General features: G+C 40.8%; 1 protein-coding gene across 6 annotated transcripts; it reads right to left on the bottom strand.

Moving 5' to 3' along the window:
* Positions 1–5098: 5098 nt before the first annotated feature.
* Positions 5099–24061, bottom strand: LOC113592214 (SUN domain-containing ossification factor). 6 transcript variants are annotated; one of them, XM_081694767.1, is made up of 24 exons: positions 23950–24061; positions 20646–20763; positions 20127–20243; positions 19442–19671; positions 18996–19097; positions 18198–18312; positions 17554–17665; positions 17268–17389; positions 16917–16984; positions 16304–16411; positions 15071–15176; positions 14654–14674; positions 13322–13377; positions 12686–12768; positions 12360–12425; positions 9602–9673; positions 9349–9427; positions 7737–9056; positions 7505–7592; positions 7185–7289; positions 6780–6937; positions 6555–6643; positions 6221–6261; positions 5099–5996 (listed from the first exon to the last, which is right to left on the bottom strand). In XM_081694767.1, exons 1-24 carry the CDS (start codon positions 23985–23987, stop codon positions 5529–5531), a joined length of 3882 nt encoding a protein of 1293 aa, XP_081550893.1. In that variant the 5' UTR covers positions 23988–24061; the 3' UTR covers positions 5099–5528. The 6 variants fall into 6 exon arrangements, with proteins under 6 accessions (XP_081550893.1, XP_081550896.1, XP_081550895.1 ...); XM_081694770.1 differs by lacking the exon at positions 23950–24061 and adding an exon at positions 22945–23044; XM_081694769.1 differs by lacking the exon at positions 23950–24061 and adding an exon at positions 22707–23031.
* Positions 24062–25667: the final 1606 nt, after the last annotated feature.

Genomic DNA, 25667 nt, shown 5'->3' with positions numbered 1-25667 from the left:
ATGAAAGTTAATTCATTGAGGAAACTTTGCCCTAAACCTGGTTGTGGTTTTTAAATACACTGATCCTAATTCATCACCAGAATATTTATCCTCTTCTGAAGTTTTCCTTCAATCTTTGCTTTCTAAGCAACTGAACTGCAAGATGAATCTGAAGGTGGCAAAGCCGGCTTTGGGACAGCTGACCTCTTCAAGCAGGTAAGTTTGCCAGTCTTTTTCAGAAACTGCTAGGTGAGCACTACACACTTGCAAATCAGCAGTGAGAAGTGTGTTTACTGGGGTGTTTACATCTATATGGAAAGCGAATAAAAATAACTACAGTATTTCAAGTTCAAGTTCGGTTTATTTGTCACATACATAGTCATACACAGTATAACTCCCAGTGAAATGGTGGTAAGGAAGTGTGGTAAGGAAGTGTGGTAAGGAAGACAACAAAAACGGTTTCCACAATTTCTAATCATCTTATTACTGCAGTTTGTAAGTGCACAACCTCTGAGCTGATTGCTAGGAGCAAAAGCTGGTTTGCTTCTCTGCTGATATACATGTGCTGCCACTGCCTTCTTGATAGTGGCAGTTCGTTTGCTACCTGATGCTTGGAGAACTTTACAGTAGTCACATAATCCATTGCTATGCTTACCAATGACTCCAAAGTGGAGTGCAAAGCTGACCTCAGTATAGCTAGCAACACACTTCTGTTTCTTCTACTAAACAGCAGACTGTTGGTGACATTCTACGATGACAACTTCCTTGTTTTTGTACCACTTCCCCTACCAGGTGCCAACTAGCACTTTCTTTACTGCAAATCCATGAATATATTATATGCCCTGAATATGATTATATGCCATGAATATGATTATATGTGGATTTCAGGCAATATGATTATATGCCATGAATATATTATATGCCATGAATATGATTATATGTGGATTTCAGGCCAGTTGCAATCTCGTTACACAATATCCTCACAAGTGCAGGCATCCCACAAAATTGAACCTCATAGTACACTGTAATAAGGCTATGTAAAACAAAAAACAACAAAGGTTTCCCTTTCTGACTGTGCAGAAAAGTAACACTACTTTTCCTGTAACCATGGCCCTCTGTGGTGGTGTTCCAAAACCCTCCCTCCCCATTATATTGGTAGCCTATTAGCACAAATCCTTCCCTGGAAATGTAATTTAATTTCTGCAAGAATAACTTATGCAGATTTAGATGCAAATTTAATATATAAATACTTTTGAATGCAAGATGTCAATTGACTGTTTCGCATGAGTATCATTTTCTTTTTAGATGATCCACAATGGATTAGTCAGTGATTGATTTGACTTTCTATGCACCTTTAAGCAAATATTTTAAAGTTAAATTATGGAGTCCATTTTAACAACTGCACCAGCATTTCTCTCAGTTTATAAAACATGGGTGATGAGGTTGACATTGTAACATACAATGGTAAAAAATTTCGATTTGTTCACAATGACAAACTATTTAAGTCTACTTGTTTTCAAGGGGCAATTTTTATTTCACGATTTTATGTAAACAAAATAATTCTGAGTGTTTTGGTTTGGGGAGAAAACAAAGAACAGTTTTAAAATATTTTTAAAGCCCTGGAGAGCCTTAAAAGAAAAAGCTTAAAACAGACTGAAAGTGTTCTGGAAGAGTGCAATCAACTTAAAGCCATTTTATGCAATCTACACAACCACATTGTGTACATTGAGTCAAAACATGATGAACTACATCATAGGTACAGGAAGCACTGAAAATTAATAAAGAAAAGATTGAGAAGGATGAAAATGTTACCTTTACTGTCATCAAGTCTCACAAAGAAAAAGTCCCCATTGAAGATGCTTCATTGTGGCACAGAAAGGCAACATGCTGCTCTGTTTGTGAGGAGAACTGTCATGAGTACGACTTCTGGTGTGCTCCAAAAATGAACACTGTGTTGTGTGCACAAAGAAGTGCCACCACTCTAAACATATCAAAGAAGACAAGAAGTATGTTACAAAGACCGAAAGAGTCTCAATGACACATGAAGACCTGAAAAAGGAATAGGAAAGCAAAAGGACTTTAAGAGAAAATATTAGTTTTGACAAAGAACAAAATAAATAAAAACAGACCAGGAAGAAAACATAGAAGTCAAAAATACAAAAATGAATTTAGAGAATGAAGTAAAAGCAGGCCTTACTAAGACTAACTGGTAGAACAGGCCAGCAGTCCATCACTAGACTGTCTGAGATTTCACTAAAATCAGAATCTGTATTCTTTGTTTACTGTCTTGACTACTTGATTCCCCAGGCTGAGGAAACTCAAAAACATGAGTGGGCTGCAAAACTAAAGCAGCTCAGAAAAATTTAACCCGAAGCACAGGAACGTATTCAGGCAATAGTGTGACATTTTAAAACAGGCTTTGATAAAGTGACCAGTCTCCTGCCTGCTAAAAAATAAATGGAATGCATCTAGGAATTCAATAACAACACCTGTCTGAAGCCTGATGCAAATTTGTTCTTTTATCTTGAGTGTGTTCTACAGTACAGGTGGCCTGGGAGTAGGGGAGACCTTTAAATCATCTGTAATCATCTAGCAGACATTCTACTAGTGGGAAGGACTTTGCTCTTTAAAAACCAATGAGTTTGATTGACACTTTTGGTTTACTCTTTGGCATTGATAGCTGTGATTATTGTGTAGCTTGATTATATGTGTTTGATGTGTTTGTATCTTTATTTGCCTAGTGCTCTATGTCCCTGTCTGTAAGGCTTTTTCCCCCCACATACCCCCAAAACCAGTGATGGGCAGATGAAGCCTCTTGAAGCTTTTGCGGCTTCTTCCTGGAAAAGGTCTGACGCTTTGAGGCATTCAGAACTCAGAGCACAGCGAAAAAGTGTAACAGTGATTTAAACATGGAATGGAATTTGATGACTTCTTTGTTGTAATGCTGTACGTACATAATTAAAAATATACTACAAGGCTGTGTCTTCATTTTGACATATCATGCTCAGCTTTGGTGTGGATAACAGCAGAAATGCAATGCATACAATTTAATATCAGAAAATTGGTCAATACACTCACTAACCTGAAGAAATACTTCACAATAAACATCAGGATCAACAGATTGGAAACAAGTGAAAATCATCAGTATTCAGGTGATGGGGGACCAGGAAGTGGGTCGTATTTGACTGGCTGTGACAGATTGTTTTGAACTATTAGGATATTGAGAAAAGGTTATTTGTCAGTAATAACAGTTGAGTAATATATATTTGCATATAGTCCTAGAATTATTCAAAGTGTGTTGGACAGCAGAACGAAACAGAGGGTGAAGTATGTTACCACTAATTCTGCAGATAGTGGAGGAGCAGGACTACCACTGGTCCTGTGTTCGTCCAGTTGATCAGGATTGCAGAGTCCAGTGAACAATGAACAGGTGAATATCTAGAGGAGCGACGGCTGTGTCAAGTGTGGCAATGTCAAGTGTCTGGACTCACACATGTAGCAGAATACAGATAAGGGAAGAAACTAAATCTACAGGAGTGTGTCAGAACACCATGGCCCAAAAGTTCCACCATCTTACAGAATGAGTAAAAACCTCACCCATTGAAGAAGCTTCCAGAAAAAAGATCTCACTACACACAGGGAGATGAAGTTGGAAGTGAATGCAGCACAGAGCAGAAGACAGAAAAAACAAAGATATCAGTACAAGTGCCTTGTATCCATCCAGTCACTCCCAAAGGCATTTGTGTGACTGTTTGCTCAGTATTTAATTAAGAGCCATGTAATGCATTACAGATCTAAGCTTTTGATTTTCTTCTCTGTGACCCTGGTTTCCAGGACAGTGGGCTGTCTTAACATGCCCCCAGGATAAGCATGACAGTACAGTGGGAGATAAAACCAATAAGATGATTAAAAGACTTGCATGGACCTATAAAAAACCAAAAACAAAAAAACAATAAGTTAGTAGCCATCAAATCATATTCTTCCAGTGGGTCGTTACACTGCACTGGCTGGAGGAGCTGCCAGGGCAGAGGGAGTTTAACCAATCCACTGTAGAACTGATGAATGTAATGGACATCATCAGTGAATTCAGTTCATGGTGATGGTCATCAAATTGGCTTATCACTTTATATGTCTATAAACATCCTGCCCACGGCTTTAAGTGAAAATTGGAATAATTTAAGGATCCGATTTTTGCTTTCCAGTGTTAGTGCTGAAGCTAGTGCCAAAATTTATCTGATGACCTATTAATTTCAAAAGATCACAGAAATTTAACCACAATAATCCAAACATTACTGAGTAAAGCATAAGCATTACTTCAGTACCATCACATGCTGTTTACAACTTTGTCTTATTTCATACAGTTAAACTGACCTGCAGTTTAGTGGGGTAAATATTTACCAAGAATGACCACATGGTGAAGACAGAGGTCACCCGGTTTATTCTCTGTGCGGGAGTAAGGATGTTTCCTTATAATTTGGAGGTTTCTAGATTCTTGTTTCCCTGTAAACTTTCAGACAACACACAATCTAACGATTGAAAGGTAAAATGAAATTAATATTTCGCTGTTTCTCTTTAGTGAAAAGTTCTATTAAAGGGCCTACAAAGCGCAGTTCCGGCAGCCCAGGGCTCACTTGTACAATTATGTTTTACTGACTTTTGCATGTGTGCATGTATATTCATCATTGCATATCATTAGTCATACCAGATGTAGTAGGGTTGGTTGCTGTTTGTCTTGAGATTGGGTCTTTGTTAGTGTGTTTTGTGGTCAGTGAGGAAGTTAGCTAAGAGAGTTTTTGGTTTCCATTACAGATGGGGCAGGACTCGGGCTTGTAGTTAGTAGGGGTTTTTGTTTTTGGCATTGGCCAGCCTGATGTCTGTACTGGGGTGTGTGTGCGTGTGTGTGTGTGTGTGTGTATCATTGGCCAGACTAACATCTGTACTGGTGCATGTGTCTTTTGTTGAGCATTTGGTCAACAAATATTACAGACAGTACACTACTATCCAGTAGTGTTACCATTTCATCTTTATAGTCTGATTATCTAGTCTTTTAGAAACCACCATACTGCTGAAATTGAATCTGGGACAAAAATATCTGGTTCAAGAAAGAACAAGTTAAAGCTCAGGATATGATTTTTTTATTTTATCAAAACTGCTCAAACAACTTTTGTCCAAATATCACTGAGTAAAGCACATTACTCCAGTCCCTGCCAGATAAAAACCAGTGAGTTATGATTTTATGATAAAAGATGCAGTGCATGGAGACGATTGTTAATCATCATCCAGCCACGCTTTCAGCTTCAACTGAACTCCAGTATGAGAGCAGATTATTTTCTCGAAGCCCACGACCTTGTCCTGGCTTCCCACAATCATGGTCAGTGTTCACACATCCACAGGATAAATGCAACATTATAGTGGCACTTAAACCCATAAGAATTGCTAGACTCCAGATTGCTATCACATCCAAAAATAGGCTATGAAGCTACTAGCCACCAATCAGTGGTCGCTACATAGAACAGCAGTGTTAGGAAGTTTCAGTCCAGACGGTTTTCTCAAGACAGCCTGGAGAGGTCAGATTTTCCAACCCTGCCTGCACTCCATTCCGTTCTTGCCCTGTTAAAGCCATCGAGTGAGGGTCCAGGCCCTACCGGCGGGCCGTTACATTGTACCGACTGGAGTAGTTGCTCGGCAACGGGGCCTCCGGTCTTGGAGCGCCGTCGCTTATAGGACCTCTGCTCTGAGTGGCTCTTCAGGGGCGGGAGACCATCGCACAGGCGGCTGCACGGAGTGATGCCGCAGAAGGAAGGCTCGTCCGACTGGGACGAGGCTTCGGAGCTGCCCTCAGATGGAGGGTCCCCGAGGGAGAAGGGAAGGGGGCCCAGGACACAAGCCGAGGACGGTTTTAAGTCCAAGCCTTGGGGAGGGCAGCCATTACATGGCAGTGCCCCATTGGGGACAGAGAGGAGAGTGGGAGTTATCGTCTCTGGTATCCCTCTGGATTTCATTTTACAACGTTTCTTCTGAAAGAGGAAAGAGAGCAAGAGTGTTACTCAAAAAATGTAAAAATGGCTTAAATCTGTCTGCAAAGTGGCCATAGTGTTTGCTGCCCCTTTGGGACTAATTGCAAGCATCTTTAACATGGAGCAAACTTGAAGGAAGATCATTTCATGTAAGTAGTGTCATGTGTACGTGACCCCTGGAGTTCCACACTGGAGAAATCAGTAAAACAGAAACACAATCATACCTTTTTATTTCCAGTTACTACATTGCAAGCTTCATGTGGACCTACAAAAAGGGCACAAAATAAACACCAATTGCAGCAAATGAATCACAAAGCACTTTGAATCACTTCAGCTCCTCTAGAACAGAAAACCCTCTCAATACACCTGACAGAGCAAAACTGATGATCTGTTTTTAGAGACATCATTTATATCAAGAGAAATAAGCGTTGCCATTGCTAACTTTAGAAACTTCTTTCTATCAGTTCAACAAAATATAATACTAATTCCATGAGTGTTATGCAGTATTTTAAAAGGCTGTTAGCTGTAGGTTTGCTTTACAACAAAACACAGTTTTACCTTCAGTAGGTAGAATCTGCCCTGATGACTGTGTAAGGGGAAAGGATGCCCTCCTCTTTGGACTCACATCTTCATAACCAGGGGAAGCTCTGAAATGAGAACATCTGGACACAACTACCCAAAGAAATGCCAACACACGTGTGTGTGTGTGTGTGCGAGCGCACGCTCTTGCACGCTCTCGCACTCATGTACACGAGTAAGCATGTAGAGTGTTGGGAGACTGACCGCTCAGGGCAGCAGTAGCTGTAGGTCTGTGTCAGGGACACATCATGCTCTGTCGATGGCCTCTCAGTTGACACGCAACAGAAATTGGTGCAGACCACCAGGCCGAGCAGCAAGCAGAGGATGAGACAGAGCAGCAGGTAGCTGTGTCTATCAGAGACCTGCACAACAACAAAGAGGATGAGACAGAGCAGCAGGTAGCTGTGTCTAACAGACCTGCACAACAACACAGAGGATGAGACAGAGCAGCAGGTAGCTGTGTCTATCAGAGACCTGCACAACAACAAAGAGGATGAGACAGAGCAGCAGGTAGCTGTGTCTAACAGACCTGCACAACAACACAGAGGCATGTTTAGATGGTAGTGGTGCTTGTGAAAAGGCTCACATCACAGCCTAGTTATCGGCTACCTCTGTCTGTAGCTGGCTCACTCGCGCAGACAGATTCAGAAGAAGCTGAGTCACGTTCTCCAGCTGCCCCTGCAGGACCTGGATAGACTCGGTCTGTTTCTGGTCCTACAGGGAATAAAACAAATGTAACAGCGATCTTCAGCCAGCCTTCACTGATTGCTATACTGGAGAAAAATATATGAAAGCAGTGTCCGCAATAACTGTTCACTTAACTGCGCCAACACAGAGAAATGCCGTCACTGAACTTTGCTTCATTTACTTTCTAGTCTGTTAGGATCTCAAGTAGTTAAAATAGTTAAGTAATTTTAGATCTTGCTGACCTGTTCTTCTGCCATCCTTGACGTGTTCTGGAGTTTAATAATGGTTTTGTTGAAAGCCTTCTGCATCTCCTCCATCTGCCTTCGATACCTGTGAAAGCCGAGACAACGTATATATTAAAAAGAAATTTAAATAAAATTAAATTAAAATGACTAAGGACAAATCAAGCACATGTAGTATAAACTCTAGAGGTTAGAGAGTAACCTGTAAAGTTCTGGGGCTTCCCATTCTCACCTCTGACTGAGCTGTTCTAGGTATCGGCCACTGAGAGACATGTTCATCTCCAGGGCCTTGATGCGGTTGTTGAGTCTCATGAAGACAGACTCCTTCTGGTTGGAGCCAGGGACTGGCGCGTCCGTAGTGCTGAGCATTTCAGCATAGAACTCAGTGGGGGATGGCTGGCTTGGCTGACCATTTGCAGCATGGCCCCCGAGAGTCATGTCCTCCAGGAGCTCCTCACCTCTGGGCTCAGCTCCAACCGCCATCCCATCCACGGGTGCTGTTATGGGCATAGGAGTAAATGTCCCAGCGGCAGCTGCAGTCCTGGTCATAGCTGGTTGAGAGGACTGACCTGAGGGGGTGGAGACAGGGCTGAAGGGTGCCTGGTCCATGGTGTCGGTCATCACACTCACTCTTAAGGTGTCTTTTTCAGCACTTGATTTCTCCGGTGCAGACTGGGGCTTGGGGTCATGACCTGCTTCATCCATTCTGGTGGCTAAAACTGGAGCGGATGTTGATACTAAGTGGGAGGTAAGGACGGAGGTGTTTTTGAGCTTTCTTGGTTTCTCTCTGCTCTGCACCTGTGGTGGGAGCTGCTGGTCAGAAAGCTCCGTGGCTGAAGGGGCTAGGAAGTCTACAGCTTGGGTGGCTCTGGAGGCAAAAGTGTGGGCGGACGCAGGCTCCAGCAGGGTCGAGGTTAGACTCGGTGCAAGATCCACAAGTCCCACTTCAGGCTTGCTTTCACTCTCAGGGAAATGTGGAACCACTACCTGTGAGGTGGAAGCTTCCGGAAGGGAAGAAGCCTCCACCGTGTGGAGCTCCTGCGTTATAGATGATGAAACCACAACTGGAACTGGTGTGTGCGTTTCCTGCCGATCCATGCTGGGTTGAGATTGTGACTGCTGTCCATTCTTCCTCATCTCCTTTTTCCTCTCGAAAGGCAGCAGTGGGAAGCACTGCTGCAGAAGGTGCTCTTGAAGAGAAAGGACATAAGAACAGCGGTGAGGAGTCAGTTCATGGCACCTCACACTCTCCCATACTCCTGAGTACTGCCGATCCCGTTCTGCCTTCACTCTCTGCTCCTCCTCCTCTTGTGTCACGGAGCCAGGGGGCTGTTCTGATTGGTCTGAGGCCTCTGATTCCTCCCCTTCCTCTTTGGGCAGCAAAGTGACAATCTGCTGTTGGTCAGGGGACTCCGGGACAAGGGACCCTACAGCTGGCAGCACTGCTGAGGGAGTCTCTGGGAGCGAGGCCTCACCTCCTCTGTCTTCTATGATAGGAAGTGTCTCTGTGATTTCATTAAAATTATGCTGGTCTGTCTTCAGCATCTCTAGCCTGAGGAAATAAGAGAAGTGAAGGAATGTTTACCCAAAGAACTATGAGTAAATAAACGCTTACACAAGCTAATTAGCCTCTATTGGTCAAGTAATCTTAAGTTTTTATTAGCATATTGGCAAAGCTCTCCTATATGCCATCCAATAAATAATGCAACCTTAGTAAGAATAATAACACAGAGTAATAAGTAATGCATCAGAGGCTCCTAAGACAACAAGACAGCATCCAAGTTGTTTTCCAATTAAATTTCCAGTCTTTTAATGTTAATAGGCTTCATATTTACAGAACTCACATAATATCAGAGGGGGTGGTAGGGGTTGCCGGTGTTCCTGATGTTTCTGTCAAATTTAGATCTAGAGAGGAATAATTGCCTGCCAAACATCAAAGAAAGATGTAAATACTTTTATGTTTTGGGCCTATTTGGCAATTTTATTGGCATTTATTTTTCCATGCCCTTATAGAAGCAAAGTGTACCTCATGGGTCAAACTCTTTAAACCATTCACTGGTGTGTGTGTGTGTGTGTGTGTGTGTGTGTAGACTGTACCTCCAATCCCATCTTCTGGATTTCCACCCAATACATTGGAAGCAATGTTGTTCACCATATTTAGAATAGCATCTGTAAATATACAGCATAGTCTGTGTTTATAAACAGTACAAATAACCCAATTATGCTATAGTTTATTAACCTTTGGCTACTAGTGGTTATGTAAAAAAGCCAGTATACTGTAAATGTTAGTTTTATTTTACCCTGTAATGGTTCATGCTGGACTTTTTTTTTTTTGTTTTATTGCCAACATACACTCTTCAAAAAGAAACATAATGTCTATTATTATGCATTATGTATCCGCACTCCATAACTCCCTCTTCCCTTACTTCTACTATTTTGTCCACTCTTCCTCACCCTGATGCTCTGTCTTCTCTCTCTTTGGATACAGTTACAAATTCTTTCATTTCTACACTCTCTCCTCTAGACCTGCTAAGTCCTCCCCACCTGCCCCCAGCCAACAGAAACACTTCGCTGCTACAGGAGAGAACTAAGGACTGCAGAGAGGCAATGGAGTAAATCTCACGTAGATTCAGAACTCAGCTCATACCAGTCTCTCCTTTCCAATTTCTCACTGGAAGTAACATCCGAAAATTCATCCTACTACAGAGAAAAATTCGAATAATCAGCATCTGATCCATGCAAGTTCTTCACTATTTTTTCTTCTCTCCTGAATCCTCCCCCTGCCCCTCCTTCCTCATCTCTTATTCCAGAGGATTTTATCACCTTCTTTGAGAAGGTTGCAGCAATCCAACAGTCCTTTTCCTTTGTTCCCACTCCTCCAACCAATGTGTATTCCCCAACATCCAACTCTCTGACTTCTTTTTCTCCTCTCTCCTCAGATGAAATTCTTCAACTCCTGACTTCCAGCAATCCAACTACATGTCCGTTGGATCCAATTCCTTCCGCTCTGTTCCAGACAATCGCAAGAGATCTGCTTCCTTTCATCTCTGTCATAATCAACAACTCCTTATGTTCTGGATATGTGCCAACTGCATTCAAAACTGCCAGGGTGGTACCAATCCTCACGAAGGCCACACTTGACGGCTCCAACGTTACCAACTACAGACCGGTATCACTTCTCTCTTTCCTCTCAAAAGCCCTCGAGTGTGCAATTTATAATCAATTGTCTCTTTTCCTCACCCAGAACCACCTGCATGAGCCCAATCAGTCTGGCTACAAACCAGCACATTCTACAGAAACAGCCCTCATAGCAGTGACGTAAAAACAGCTGCTAAAGTGTCATCTGTTTTTATTCTTCTAGACCTTTCAGCAGCCTTTGACACAATGAAAAACAACATTCTTCTCTCTGTTCTCTTCAGGCTTGGTGTGACTGGCTCTGCTTGGAGATGGTTTCAGTCCAATCTGGAGGGACGGTCCTATCAGGTGACATGGAGAGGATCCACATCCAAACCATGTAGACTCTCTACTGGTGTTCCACAAAGCTCAGTATTGGGCCCCCTTCTCTTCTCTTTGTATACTCTTTCTCTTGGTGATGTAATATCTTCTCATGGTTTCTCCTACCACTGCTATGCTGATGACACTCAATTACTTCTTTCTTTTCCACCCTCTGACATACAGGTCTTGAGATGTATTTCTGCATGCTTGACTGACATCACATCATGGATGACAGCCCACCACTTGAAGCTCAACCCCAGTGAAACCTAGCTTCTGTTCATCCCAGGTACTCCCAACCGTTACCATGACCTCACAGTTTTCTTCAAGAACTCCCTGGTATCACCATCCGAAGCTGCCAGTAGCCTGGGCAGAACTTTGGACAACCAGTTGTCGTTCTCAACTCATGTTTCTAATTTAACCCAGTCTTGCAGATTCCTCCTTTGTAGCATACGAAGGATTCTGCCCTTTCTCTCGCAGGAAGCTACCCAGGTGCTTGTGCAGTCTTGTGGTCTCAAAACTAGACTACTGCAACTCACTACTTGCTGGTCTTCCTCTAAGAGCCATCAAACCTCTACAACCTGTCCAGAATGCAGCAGCACGACTGGTCTTCAATCTTCCGAAGTTCACACATGTTACTTCACTGCTGTGCTCCCTTCATTGGGTCCCTGTAGCTGCATGCATCAGATTTAAAAGCTTGATGCTTGCCTACAAAGCCAAAAATGGACCAGCCCCTTTATACATGAGGTCAATGTTCAAAGCCCGTGCCTCGAGTACTTCAAACCTCAAAAACGGCTCGGCTTGAAATACCTTGCTTCAGGTCTCATGGATGACAAGCATCAAGACTATTTTCTGTCCTGGCTACAAGATGGTGGAATGAACTCCCACTTGCTGTCTGGACAGTAGAGTCCCTTGCAGTCTTCAAACGCAGACTGAAGACCCATCTATTTACAGAATATTTAAAGGACAACTGACCCTGCTCCTATATTGACTGACTAAATTAATACTTATTGTAGGGTATTCTTGATGTTGTTTAACAAACTCTAGCGCTTATTGATTATTGCACTTATCATTGCTTAAGATAGACATTATGTATTTTGTACTTCTAGGTATCAACATTAATCCCTGTATTCCACAGTATTCTAGTTCAATGGTATGTCGGACTCTAACCTACTGTACTGTTTTAGGATATATTCTATGAGTAAATGACAAAGCCCTTTTGTAAGTCGCTCTGGATAAGAGCGTCTGCTAAATGCCGTAAATGTAAATGTAAATATTAAACACAATGCATTCATTCCTGTAATCAAATCAGGCCAAGAAACAAATAAGACATAAACAAGATGTCAAATACCATGACACTCACCTTTGGCAGACCCGATTAGATTTTTTGAAGTTTTGTCATCTGAATGTGCATATCTAGGTGGGTCATCTACAGTTAAAGAGAAACATTTAAATTGTAGTATGACAGTACTTTCCTATATGCAACTGCCAATAGCTGCTAACATTAAATCGGTGACTCTCCACCCCAAGCACAGAAAAGACATATTCAAACTGACAGCTGATTCTCCCTTGTAATGCATATACAGAAGGATATCTCAGAAGGTTAAACCAGAAACCAGAATGTTTGTCTGGAGTCAGCATTTCTGTGGATCATTACTTGACTACTGGAGCGTAACAGCTAGGCCTCACCATAGTCGTCATCCTGGAAAGGGAGTCTCTCCGATGGCTCTGAGTTAAGTTCATACTCCTCCATCATACTTGTGCCAAAAACCCTTACATCACAAAACAAAGAGGCAGACACAGACCTTAAAGCAAACCGCACTTGACTCCTACTGATACTGATATCATTTTATAAGAGTTAGCAATGCACAGCTTAAAAGTGATTTACATTATTAAACATGTGCCAAAGTAAAATGGGCAATGTGGTATAATGAACAAAAGAAGGCAGAATAGTTTGAAACTATTAGGCAGCCATGATAAACCATGTTGGCACAATCTATTTAACATTTAACATAACATTACCTACATGTAGAACAAAAATGACTAAGAAAATCTATGGATTTTTATTCTTGCTGGTACAAAAGAGTCTGATTTTCCTTCCCCTATATCTACTTAAGGTTACAGCATTTTGATTTTCCTTGTTTTGCTTACACCAAAAGATTGACTATCATTTATTATTTTACAGGCAAAAGAATTTAAACTAAAATGTCATGTTTTACTTCAGTCAAGCGAGGATAGTACACGTAACCTAAATCATTAATTAGACAGAATGCGTTCTTCAGTCCATCCTGTTTCGTGTGTTATGAAACATTTGGCATCCGTTACCTGATGAGGCTGAGGGGACAGAAGTGCTCTGACCCGAAGTGTGATAGCAGCTCCACCTACAACAACAACAAAAACAAGAATGACACCACCCAAAAGCACCGCCTCTATTCAGACACCAACCTGTGAACAAACTATAGAATAATAGGAATATTATTCATAAAGCAGGTACACACCATTAATTTCATAAGTATTGCAAAGTCATATAATGGGAGATAATGATGGACATTTCGTTTCCCTAACCTACTCTACTGAGAGAAGCACGTGCTGAACAGGTACGGGATTGACCAACCTGATTGTCCAAAGTACTTCAGAACCCCCAAAATTGTGTGTGTAGTGACACAGAACTGAACAAATGAAGGGAAGCAGAAAAACACTACCAAGTTGCCAACAGAAGGAACCAGAGAAGGTGGAGTTATTGAGCTGCAGTCAGGTTGGAGTTTATAAGCACTCGACTCAGAGCCTCCATTACAGGTCTTTGTTCTGATTGTAAAATACAAAATATTTGAACTTTTATCACAAAAAGGGCCCATAATGGCTTGAGTCTCCTCCCTGAGTGCAGCTTGTGTTGCAAATGGCCCACTTAACATGATTTCAAAACCATGTGGAACAATAAAAAAATGAGTCACCTTAGATAAGAGCACCCATTTACTATGTACAACACATAATTCAAAGTTAGTCAGTGAAACAAATAGAGTGAGTGTATAAGTATTGTTATTTTAAAAACAACACACACCCAACACAGCCTGCCTCATGAAGAAATGACCTGCGTCGTGCATAGTCACATGAATAATTTCATAGTGCACTTCGGCCCAACACGCATGACTACCAAGAGTCACTAAAACAAAGCCTCCAGCAGCAGTGAGTAACTATTTAGCTGAGTTGTAAGGAAATATCTACTGACCACAGGGCATCATCTGTGCCAAAGTCAACATCAGACAGCCTCACCCAGGAGACCCAGCTTTAGTTTCACAGGTAGGTGCACAGTTCAGAGGTCATCATTAAAGTATTCAGGTGTTTACTCAGTAGCTGCTGTTAGGTCTGAGATACCTAAAGAGGCTCATCACATTTTCCTGAGGGGCTGAGTTTAGGAAATGCATGTGGGAAATGACTTCAACAGATGAGTGAGAGCCTCATACCACTACTGCACTCTGCTTTCAGGACCTTTTAAACATTTCTACACATTTGGAGATTGTTTGCGGCCAACCTGTAGCAGAGGTGTAATTCAGCTAAGTAAATGGTGACTGACTACATTACAGTCCCCCAACACCACACTCAGCTTTGATCTTTTCATCTATGCATCCAAGCACATCTTAGGAAAAGAGGAGGGCAAACCTTAATGTACTTGGTGAACATCTGAAGCAGAAAAGAGAGAGAGAGAGAGGGGGAAAAAAGAGAAACCACTGAGAGGAGAGATACACTAGTAGAATAAAAGAATGGAGTTGCTGATTATGGCTTTAAACTGACAAATGAATCCTACCCAAATACTACCCATGAAGAGTAAAGAGATAGGAGTAATGTATCAGAAGATATGTGAACCGATCATGAATTAACACTCCAATTCTGAAAAAGTTTATACTAAACATGAGATACCTGTCTGAGACATTCACAAACCTTAACCGCAATGTGGTGAAAAGCATAAATCTAACCCAAAACAGTTCTGTGCAGATATGATTCTTTGTGAATGTGGCCAGAGAAGCGGCCAAATTAGGTTTAAACACAAGCGGCTCCATTCCTTAAATCCTCATGTACCTTGACGTATTTTGCATATAGGTGCTCATCCAGGGGAAAGCTCTGAACTGTGCGCTCATCACGGGCATGAAACGTCCCAAGCTTGGCCCATTTGCTGGTTGGATATCTGTGGACAAATCACTCCATTATTTCCTGACTATTTGCACAATACATTTGTGGAATATTTAAACGAACACTGATCATGCACCTATCAAAATGTCATACTACTGTTGAGTAACTGAACACATTGTTTTGTATTGTTTGGTATTGCAGTTATAGTGGTCTGATGTAGTTTATGCTTATTTTGCATTTCTTCTAGGTATCAGCATTGATTCCTGCATTTCATCAGTATACCAGATGAACTGTATCTTGAACTCTTGACATACTGCACTGGCTAGGATACATTCTATTAGATGACACACATACATACATATATATACATACATATATATATACATATATATATATACATACATATATACATATATATATACATATATATATATATATATATATACATATATACATATATACATATATATATATACATATATACAAATATATATATATATATATATATATATATATATATATATATACACAAATATATATATATATATATATATATATATATATATATATATATATACACAAATATATATATATACAAATATATATATATATATATATATATATATATATATATATATATATATATATATATATATATATATATATATATATATATAAAATTATTCTGTATTTACAATTACAACCAATACCGAAGACCAGTAAAATAAAGACTGAGGCAAGCTCACCGAGATCAATAACAACAACTATAACACAGTAGGAAAGGAAAGATACAGCCCCTCTCTATCTTAAAGGAAACTTTTTAACCTGGTCTCTCCGGCATTCTGATACACTAGATGGTTGATAATGGGAACTAAAGAGTGGCTGGTAATGATAATGACAAAGAGAAATACCAGTGCTATGAGGAAAACTACCACCAGTGATGGCTGAGTTTTAGATCATGTACATCGTAAGTGAAACTATGTGCCAAAACTGTCTGAGGAATCAGAGGGCCTAACTGAATCTATGTGAACATCATTTCAGCCAATGTTTTCTGAACAGAAAGCTAATGGACCAACGTATTCAGGCAAGAAGATCAGCCAATGATCAACTAACGATCAGCCAATGATCAGCCAATGCAGGCCAACAGAGCAGACCATTCAGTGAAAAACCAAAGGTTCTGACCTGTCACTGATTGAGACCAGGAAGTCTTTGGGAGTCGAGGAGAAGAGCTCAAAATTGGCAATGTCCAGCTGTTTCACCTGAATGGGCTGACAGAGTTCAATGACAAACCTGGAGGTGCACAGAGAGGAACAGAATGGCTGAACTTGAAGAAATGGTGAGTTCTGTCATTGGAAGAGGAGCAGTGATTGAAAAATGGGGAGGGACATGAAGAAAGATCAGGAGAAAGGCAACGGTGAAGTATAGTGTGTGGAGCTGAAGAAGCAATACCACTGCCTTGTGTGCCACAGACTGTTTACAACACATGCTGACTTGCACTACCTGCTAACCAACAACATTACAGCAACCAGGTTCCATCCTAAAGGTAAGACAGATGTAGCAAGCCACTTACATTTAAATAAAAGGATTCAAAAAAACTATTACTAGTCCCACAAATAGTCTAACTACTAGTTCTAAGTCTTCCTCTACTTAGTTCAGGAGAGGCTGTGCTTGAATAAGTCTGACATATAGCAGTATAACAGGAAGCAATCTGATCCTGGAACAGTACTCCCACAGTAAGATTTACTGCGTCAATTCAGCCACAGGAAGCACATTCTGCATGCAGTAATTAGCTCACCATATCTTATTGCTGCAGGGGTTCAACATATACATATCCATGTTCTCCATTAGGATGGCCGAGGTGCTCTACCATATAAACAAGCAAACAAACAATTAAAAAAGGCTACACTATGACAACAAAGATTATTATTCTGAGGCTAGACTTCGGTCTGCTAAAAAATTATAGTTTGGTTACTTTATAGTTGTATGATGAACTTGCTCTATCATGTATAATAAACTACTGCTCACACTTTTTGGAGACTTACTCTTCAGTGAAACAAGGCATCATCACTATAAGCCTGCCAGCTGTTTAACATCAGTGCCATATACAACCCTTACAATCTGTTATATAGTGAGATGCTTTGAATACCTTTGCCTCAGGATTAGAACACAGGATTTTGGCTCCACATTCCACAGAGGCATAGTTTGTAGTCTTCTGTACTTTCTTAACAGTGCTGGAACCACCATTACAGGAAGTGTGTGTAGTTTGACCTGGTGGAGTTGAAACAAAATAGTGTTATTTGAGTAATTTAGACACTGAGATCATTTCAAGGAAATAAGAAGCTGAACATCAGAGAATTCACTCAGATTAGTAATTGTGTTCATGTGAAATAGAACAGAGCTGTTGTAAGTGTTAACTGAGTACACAATCTTACTTTTTTCATTCTCTACCTCCATCATTATCTTCTTCCACTCATCAAAAGTAGGAATGTCTTCCGGGTCTTTGCTGGGAACAGACGGATCTGATTCCATAGTGGTGTGAACATCCTGTCAATATTAAGAGATGTTCAAGTTACTCACAGTGCCTTGATCACAGGTACAAAAGCATGCAAACAAGAAGACTAACATCAGAAACCACAGAAATGTCTTGACTGCGCCAATGGGCTACAAGACAGCTTTAACATATTTCTGTAGGACCACCTACAGTGATGAGTTATTTGCCAGCCACATTCTGTGTTATTCTTTTTTCTGTTTCTTCTTATAAATGTAAGTAGCATAGCTACATCTGCAAAATGAACTTAGCGAGTAGCAGGGATAAGGGGCATCAAGCCAAAATGTTCCCATGGGCATTAGTTCATGGTAGCCATCTCGGATAACATGGGTCTGTGTGAGGCTTTCATTGTTTAATTATGACTCATGTTAGCATTTGGACCTACATCCATCATTATAACATGAGTCATAATTACATTTCATCTTAATTATGAATCATGTTAGCATTTGGACCTACATCTGTACACTGTTCAGTGTTCTTGAGATGTGCACCTGGCCAGGTTCTCGCAGTGCTACTGGAAGCACTCACCTGTACTTCCAACCTGCTGGAAGCATTGGTTCCTTGGTTTGCTCGGTCTAAAATGCCCTTCGTACCCTTCTCTGCTCCAGGAGTGCTGACATTCTCCAAAACCATGGGAAGACCACTGTAGCACAGGAATAGAGCAAGGCAACAGAACCTGTGAGTGAGGATTACTAGCAAATAGAGCAGATTATATCATGCTGACTTCTAGTTACTAGTTTTCTTACCTAGTTACTTGCCATTTAGGTCAGCATTTTGATTCAGCTACTTCCTTAAATGTGTTCTGTAAATTTTGCTCACACCATGTATGGTGAAAATACTGTCTCACTGGAATAATAAGCAGGTGTTGCATAATCTATTTTTCAAACTTGCATAACCTGACTTGCAAAAGAGATATTCTAATATTCCAAACCCTGGGGACCCTTTCATACTTTGGCAGGGTTTTTTAAAAAAAAACTATTTCATGTGTTTAAGCCAATCCAGAAGCCAAAATCTAATCGAACCAAAAAAAAACAAAAAAACAAACAAACCCAAACCGCCATTTCAAGAGACTTGCAGCCTGTTGCCATGAAGAGTGTAAATTCATTATAAAAAGTTTGATCCAGCACAGTTATCTGTGCCAAGATTTGAACTGCTGCACATTCAGCATTCTATCCAATCAGATTCCTCTTGTGAAGAGTTTCTCAGCTGGGTGAGGAACTAAAGGAGATGAGCTAAAACTGCACAGTAGTGGATCTTTTAATAAGCAGCTGTTGTCTTTTGGATTTTTAAACTACACTGATGCAAGGTGCTGTGTTGCTGGCATACCTGGCGAGGATTGTGTCATATGGAGGGCTTTCGGCTGCATCACAGGCAGCCGTGGAAGAAACAGTGTTGATGGAAGCAGAGGTGCAGGAGTCATCAGCATCACTGCGAAGGAAAAACAAAAACAACCAAATGTGGGAGGAGAAAGAAATTACAAATGGTTCACAACTCTGGTCTGTTTTCAGTAGTATTCACACATAATAGAAAGAAAGGAGATGCCTGTGTAAATGTATATTCAAAAGGATAAACACAGAAAGACATTTTGCTGAAGTTTTCTGGCTAGATATTAGTTGGTGGATTATAAAAAAAAGCCTTGAAATAGACAGATTTCACAGTTTAGTTCAAATCAAGGGCAAAACGTGTTTGATCTGGTTTTTGGCCAATTAAAAACAAAACAAAACAAAACAAAACAAAAAAAAACCAAAAAAAAAAAACTGAACAGCTCTCACCCACAGGGGACCAGCCCAGATAAGGCAGTGGCCCCGGAGGACAGGATGTCAGAGACAGGTGAGGACTGGCTAGCAGTTCCAGGCACATCAGGGACAAATGGGAGGTCTGTGATCCGAGATCGGATGTTCTGCTCTTGGGGAATGGAAGACTCTGGAACAGCCTGGTCTGGGTCAGGCTCAGGAACCCCTGTCTCTGGAGTCAACTCCACCTCTGCTGTGGTCCTCTCCACCTGCAAATACCAGATTTATTAAAATCATGCACCAGTAGCTCATGTGACCAAGCAGGTCACAGTAAGATGCTAGCAAGACTGAGGTTATGGGTTTGACTGCCAGACAGCACACGAACTGTCATACTGATAAACATACAGGTCACCTGCAAGATGAGCATCTGCCAAATGCTGTAATTGTAAATCCTTCTGATAGCATTTTGAAGGCTGTTTACTGGTTTCCTAAACAGAATCCTGGGTAGGTCAATAAAGGAACAGCTGTTGAACGCCCTGGTGGTGTGTGTGTAAATGTTTGTTCTTCGATGAAGCTGAGAGAACATTCTACTGAACATTCTCATGCATGTTTGATCAAAACAGTGAGCTTAAGATATCTTTTCAAGAATGCAGGATTTTAAAAAGAATCTCGCAAGTCAGATGATAATGGCAGCAGATAAATGTCACACCCAGTATGGTCATACCTTTTCACCTTTCTCTTGCAGTCCATTTTCCAGAGCTTGTTGCTCCTCTACTGGACCCATGTCCATCTGTGAGCTGTGTACACTAGTATGAAGGGCAGGTAGCTCCAAGGAGACCGTCTGTTTAACATTCACATCAGAGAATTAACAAAAAGTGCTCCAAAATGTACCGGCATCAAAAATCTACCTAAAGGTCTCCGAATTAAAACTGCATTAGAGCAGCAAGTCTTTTAAAGTGGCCTATGTAAGTGTGTATAACATTAAAAAAAATTTTAGTAGGTGCTATTAAGTGACTCAAACCTGGCATTCCAAACTAATGCTTAGAGTGGATATAGAGATTAGCAAAATAGTACAAGGCAGATTCCCCACACACAGATTATGTCAAATGTTGGAGAGGAACGAGATCTGCCACTAACAATGAAAACCTTAATGTGTAGGAGGAAATGTCCACTGCAGAGATAAATGTGCAATATGCCCTAAAAGAGAAACATGAGGAAAACGCATTATAAGAGGCTAGTGTACCTCGTCATCCCTGCTGTCCTGCTTGGCCTCTTCCTGCTGCTTAGTGATGTCCGGTGTTGTCTTGTTCTGTGGTCTGGGTTTGTCCTGCTCCGAGCAATGGCCATGTTGAAGAGGGTGCCTGAAAAGAGTCCACACTCTCCCTGTTCAAATTACCAATAATGCCCCATACACCCTAGCAGCAGAAGCAAGCAAGATCTCCAACAAATATTTCATTTCTGCTTTTGTCATCTTATCAATATGCACAATTTACACACATCACACTGTAAGATCACACCCATGACCGCTGCAGCAAGCATCATTGCCCATTTGAGTACATAGTGGTGTTGGGTACCTCATACCACCACTAATTTAAATATTACAGTTCAAGTGTCACTATGCTAAATAATGGCCTAACAATTGGGTGCTCTGCAGGGTACCATGACACAGCACAAAGTAGAAATGCTTTGTCCCTCAAAAGGCGACTAATAACCAGGGGGTCTGCATGACACTTATGATCTCAGCTTACGTTAAAACACAATGTCATAGTTTAATGACAGCACCTCAAACTGCATTCTCAAATCAGAAGACACGAAGGACAATGTCTTGTCAGTGAAGAAGTGAAGGAACCTGGGAACCATTGCCAAAGCTGTCTTGGCTAATTCACCCTCTCCATCAGTAACACAGCCTCACTGCACTACCATGTAATGCCAGCTGCCTGAAACAGTCGTCCAATGACAGGTTACATTCCTTCCAGAGAAGGGTATTATATTCCATCTCCTCTCTCCTGAACACTGGTGGTTTTTCCATGAAAGACTGGCTCGATGTCAAATGGTTGGGTGAAGTCCACCTTTTAACCAGACCGCAAACGTGGCATCAACCACACACATGGTGCAGGTGGTTGGGTGAAGTCCATCTTTTAAAGAGACCGCAAATGTAGCATCGACCGGATACATGTACTCTATAATCTGACTTGTCACCTAGACTTTCAACCTGAAACTACAATGTGAACTATGTAGTGCCGGAGCAAGTTCATGTCTGGGTTTAACAAACAGAATTAATATGTCAATCACTGATCTCTTGCAGTTCAAATAAGAATGTTCTATGGCTAAGGTATCTGGGGAGAGAACTCCCTTTTCAGCCTTACACATTGCTGTTAAAGACATCTAATCTATTTGGATTAAGACACACAACATGACCTTCTGAACTGCACTGCATGTGTAAGATTCGATAAGATACGGTTTTGCTCCTACAGCACTTGTGTGTGTGTGACGATGACTCCACACATCCTGACAGTAACACTAATCCTAGCCTTCATAGATATATACAGAAAATACACATAGCTATCCAAGTCGGTTTCTTTGCATCATTGCCTAGCCTATATTTGTTTTGCTCAGTGTCCCAATACAGGAATGCCAATCACTCTACATGAAAATCTAAACGAGCTCACCCATGTTCAGTAAAGCATGCCCCGTTGTGAATGAACTGTCTCACGGTATCTTAGAGTGGCTAGCCCTAAAACGTTCATTTTCAAATAGAAGATACACATATTCTGGCTTTGGACCGTTAATGTACCGTATACACTTCCTTTCTGGAACCACTTGTAAATTAGTTAGCGATAACTTCGAAGCTGACAGGTTGATCTTTAGGAAATTTGAAATGACAACTGTCATGTATTATCGGGAGATACGTTACACCACGCTAACTATCCAGCAGTCTTCTTCAACATGCTAACGTTTGTCTATGAGTAATGTTCTAAAAATTAGATACTAGCTCTATCTTGCTAGTTTCTATGTTAAGTTATGAGACAAACGTTACTCTTAATCGTGTGTGTGTGTATGTGTATGTATGATTAATTAACGTTAAATGGCTAGCTAGCAAGATATAATCTCTGAGAACCTACCACACTGTAGACTGAAAGCTAGCCAAGTTAGCTAGCTGGCTAGCTAATGCTAGTGCGGGCAGGAGTTAATATGACAGCTGTCAGAGGAATACCTAGCTAACCTAGTTAGGATAGCTAGTCTAGGTAGCCAAAGCTCTCAACAAGTTTGAGAATAAACTGTGCTTACTTAGTACTAGACGTACATTTGGCTACTCACCAACGACACAACAATACGACGTTCAGACAAAAAAATATTAATTTGAGGTTCTTCATTATAGTCCAAAAGTGGGAGGCAACATTGTTGCTATCGTCTTCTTTTATCCAATAACGTGTTCCAACTGTTACAACCAGTTGTCAGAATTATGTCACAACTATATAACAGTTTAGTTTGTTAAATTAAGTCAAATCCGAATTCTACACTATAAGGATAAGTCTGCCTACCTAAAGTTAGACGTAGCTAGACAGAGAGCTAGCAGGGTTTTCTTAGCTGAGTCTGTTTACGTGGACCACGAGAAACACCGCGCGACTTCACGCGACCGTGTCGCCTTGACTCCAAGGACACGTGTATGTCACGTGGTACACCAGTTACGGAAGTAGCTATATCGCACGGTCGTATCAAATTCTGTTATTTTACACAACGGGGTGCAAAAAAAGCACCATGATGTGGGGATCAGGATCTAAAAGTGTATGATAATGAATGTTTCTACACTATATTTGGTAAATAGGCATATCCATCAGCTTTTTACCTTCCTATGGTATTTACAACGGTCCAAAAAGTCACGTGACCTTCCAACCAAGACAACTATTTAAATATAAACAGGGAAATAGCTACGAACAAAATAAAAATGAATTTCTTAGATAAGGAATTGCTTGCTTTTTACATTAGTCGAGTTAAAAGTACTTATTGTCATATGCATAAGGTGTAATAAAATAAATCGATAAATGTCTTTAAAGTAAAACAGTATCTGCGATGGTAAATGTATGACAGAAGAGTGCAGCACAGTCTAGCAATACACTAACAGTTCTTCGCTGGTTTGAGATAGCATATGCAAGTTATAACATACGACTGTTCAGTGACTTAAGTCCAGATAATAATGTAATAACTATGATCTAAACTAATCTAAAGACTGAATGTTCATTTTAATGCTGTGTATTAAACTAAAGCTGGCAGAGGCTTACTTAAGATGAAAGACCTTCAGGGATAAACTGCTGCATGGTGAGAGTCCCACTTATTTATTCAGAAATTTCTGAATTTATGGCAGTGATGAACTAACCTTTCAGTTCCTGCCATCTTAGTGTTAGTATGTCATCACTCTGACTCACTCTGGGAATAAATGGCTGCCCTCTGCTTTTGGAACAAGTACAACTATGGGCCTATGGATGCAGAGTGCACCTGGGGGGGGGTCAAATAATATGAAATGTGATGTCATCTGTGCAGGACCTTACCAGTGGCTGCAACTGCAGCTGAAGGGAGTCATCCACATGCAAACAGCCTGCAGGCTTGGGGAGGAGATGAACACTTAACACATACACTCCAGTTCTTGCCTCACCAATCTCCTGGGGCGTCATAAAGCGAGTGGAGTCCAGTCTGTCCAGTGGGGAATTGCAGATGAGCAGGAGGCACCGAATGTCTTTGAGAGGAGGACAGAGCTTAGAACAAGGAACTGTACTGTGGCGTGCCACCTTTACGCAGACCTTTTATCTGTTCCCACTATGAAATTTCAAGTCAAGATTAAGTTTATTTGTCATATGGTATGTATGTCCAGGACAATGCTTGTAGTGAGGGTCAGGTAACTAAATGTTTTTTAGAGAAATGACAGACATGCACCTGCCAGCTTCCACTGAGTAGCTTGTCTGAACAACTAGGAAAAAGAACACTTATATTTATCCTTCGCTCTTTAATTCGTGACACTTCTGAAGGATGTGCCTGGTGGGAAGTCTGGGACAAAACACGGGACCATTCTGGGACAAAACATTGAACATTCTCCATACTTGCTGTGAAAATCGTTTACCTTGTTCACTACACACCAAATGCTTGGCAGAGGCGAATATAGCTGAGTGCAATGTGGTATTTGTATCTAAGTCCTAAGACATTGCTTTTTCTTTTCTTTTTTACTTTAAACTGGTTTATCCATTACCCCTGCACCGTCATATCTGAGTTGAGCTGAATAAAGATAAATACATTAAATCCAACTACTCTGAAATGTCTGTTTTAGAACTAAATAGCCAAGCTTGCTGTTTGAATAGGATATAAACTCTAATCAAGCTGTGAAGTAGCATAATCATTGATGGCTCTGTCTCTGGTCTTATGGAGTATTGGTAACTTTGACCAGTATACCTCAGAATATTTTATTTTACTTGTCTTTAACCATGTCTGTCCTCAAGTTATTGTACACGGTTGTCTTGTTTCAGATTGTTCATGCCCTAACCAAGCTTATCGTGCCATCTTGTGTGTAAAACAGATATTGCAGTAAAGTAGAGCTCATCCGTAGCATTAGGCGAGAAAATCAACAGCTAAGCAAAGATCTGTCATATTCTTAAATATGGGCATGCATAAGGGTAGCGCACAAGCAAAAGATATTTAGTACAGCACAAAAAAATGAACTTCATTTTATGATCTGGTAAAATATAGCATAATATTTTACTTCCCAAACACATATTCTAACTTTATTTCCCCTTTGTTGAATTACTTCTAAAATATAGTGACTGAATTCTTGGCACAACTCAAAAATCATTTTAATAAATATAAAACTAAATGTGACTTCAATGTATTTGCAACACACTTATCCTCATTTAATAATTGTATTGCTACTTCTTTAATTTTTCTAATGTTTAAACTGAAGCAACACAGGTGTAAAGTTACTTTGCCATGAATCACCATGTTATATCACAGTGCTATTATTACCCTTTTTCCTCCATAGCAATGCTGGACCTCATTATGCACCTGAGTGCACACCTTTACCTGACTGACTGTACACTTTTATCTCCCTGTGTATCTTAATCTGACTGTGTACCTTTACCTGACTGCGTACCTTTACCTGACCGAGTACCTTTATCTGAGAGTACACCATTACCTGACTCTACACATTTACCTGAGTAATTTTATCAGAAATTACACCTTTACCTGAGTAACTTTACCTGACTGTACACCTTTACCTGAGTAC

The sequence above is a fragment of the Electrophorus electricus genome, chromosome 13 (assembly GCF_041902795.1).
Source record: "Electrophorus electricus isolate QZ-2024a chromosome 13, ASM4190279v1, whole genome shotgun sequence".
NCBI lineage: Eukaryota > Metazoa > Chordata > Actinopteri > Gymnotiformes > Gymnotidae > Electrophorus > Electrophorus electricus.
This window is presented reverse-complemented; position numbering and strand designations above follow the sequence as displayed.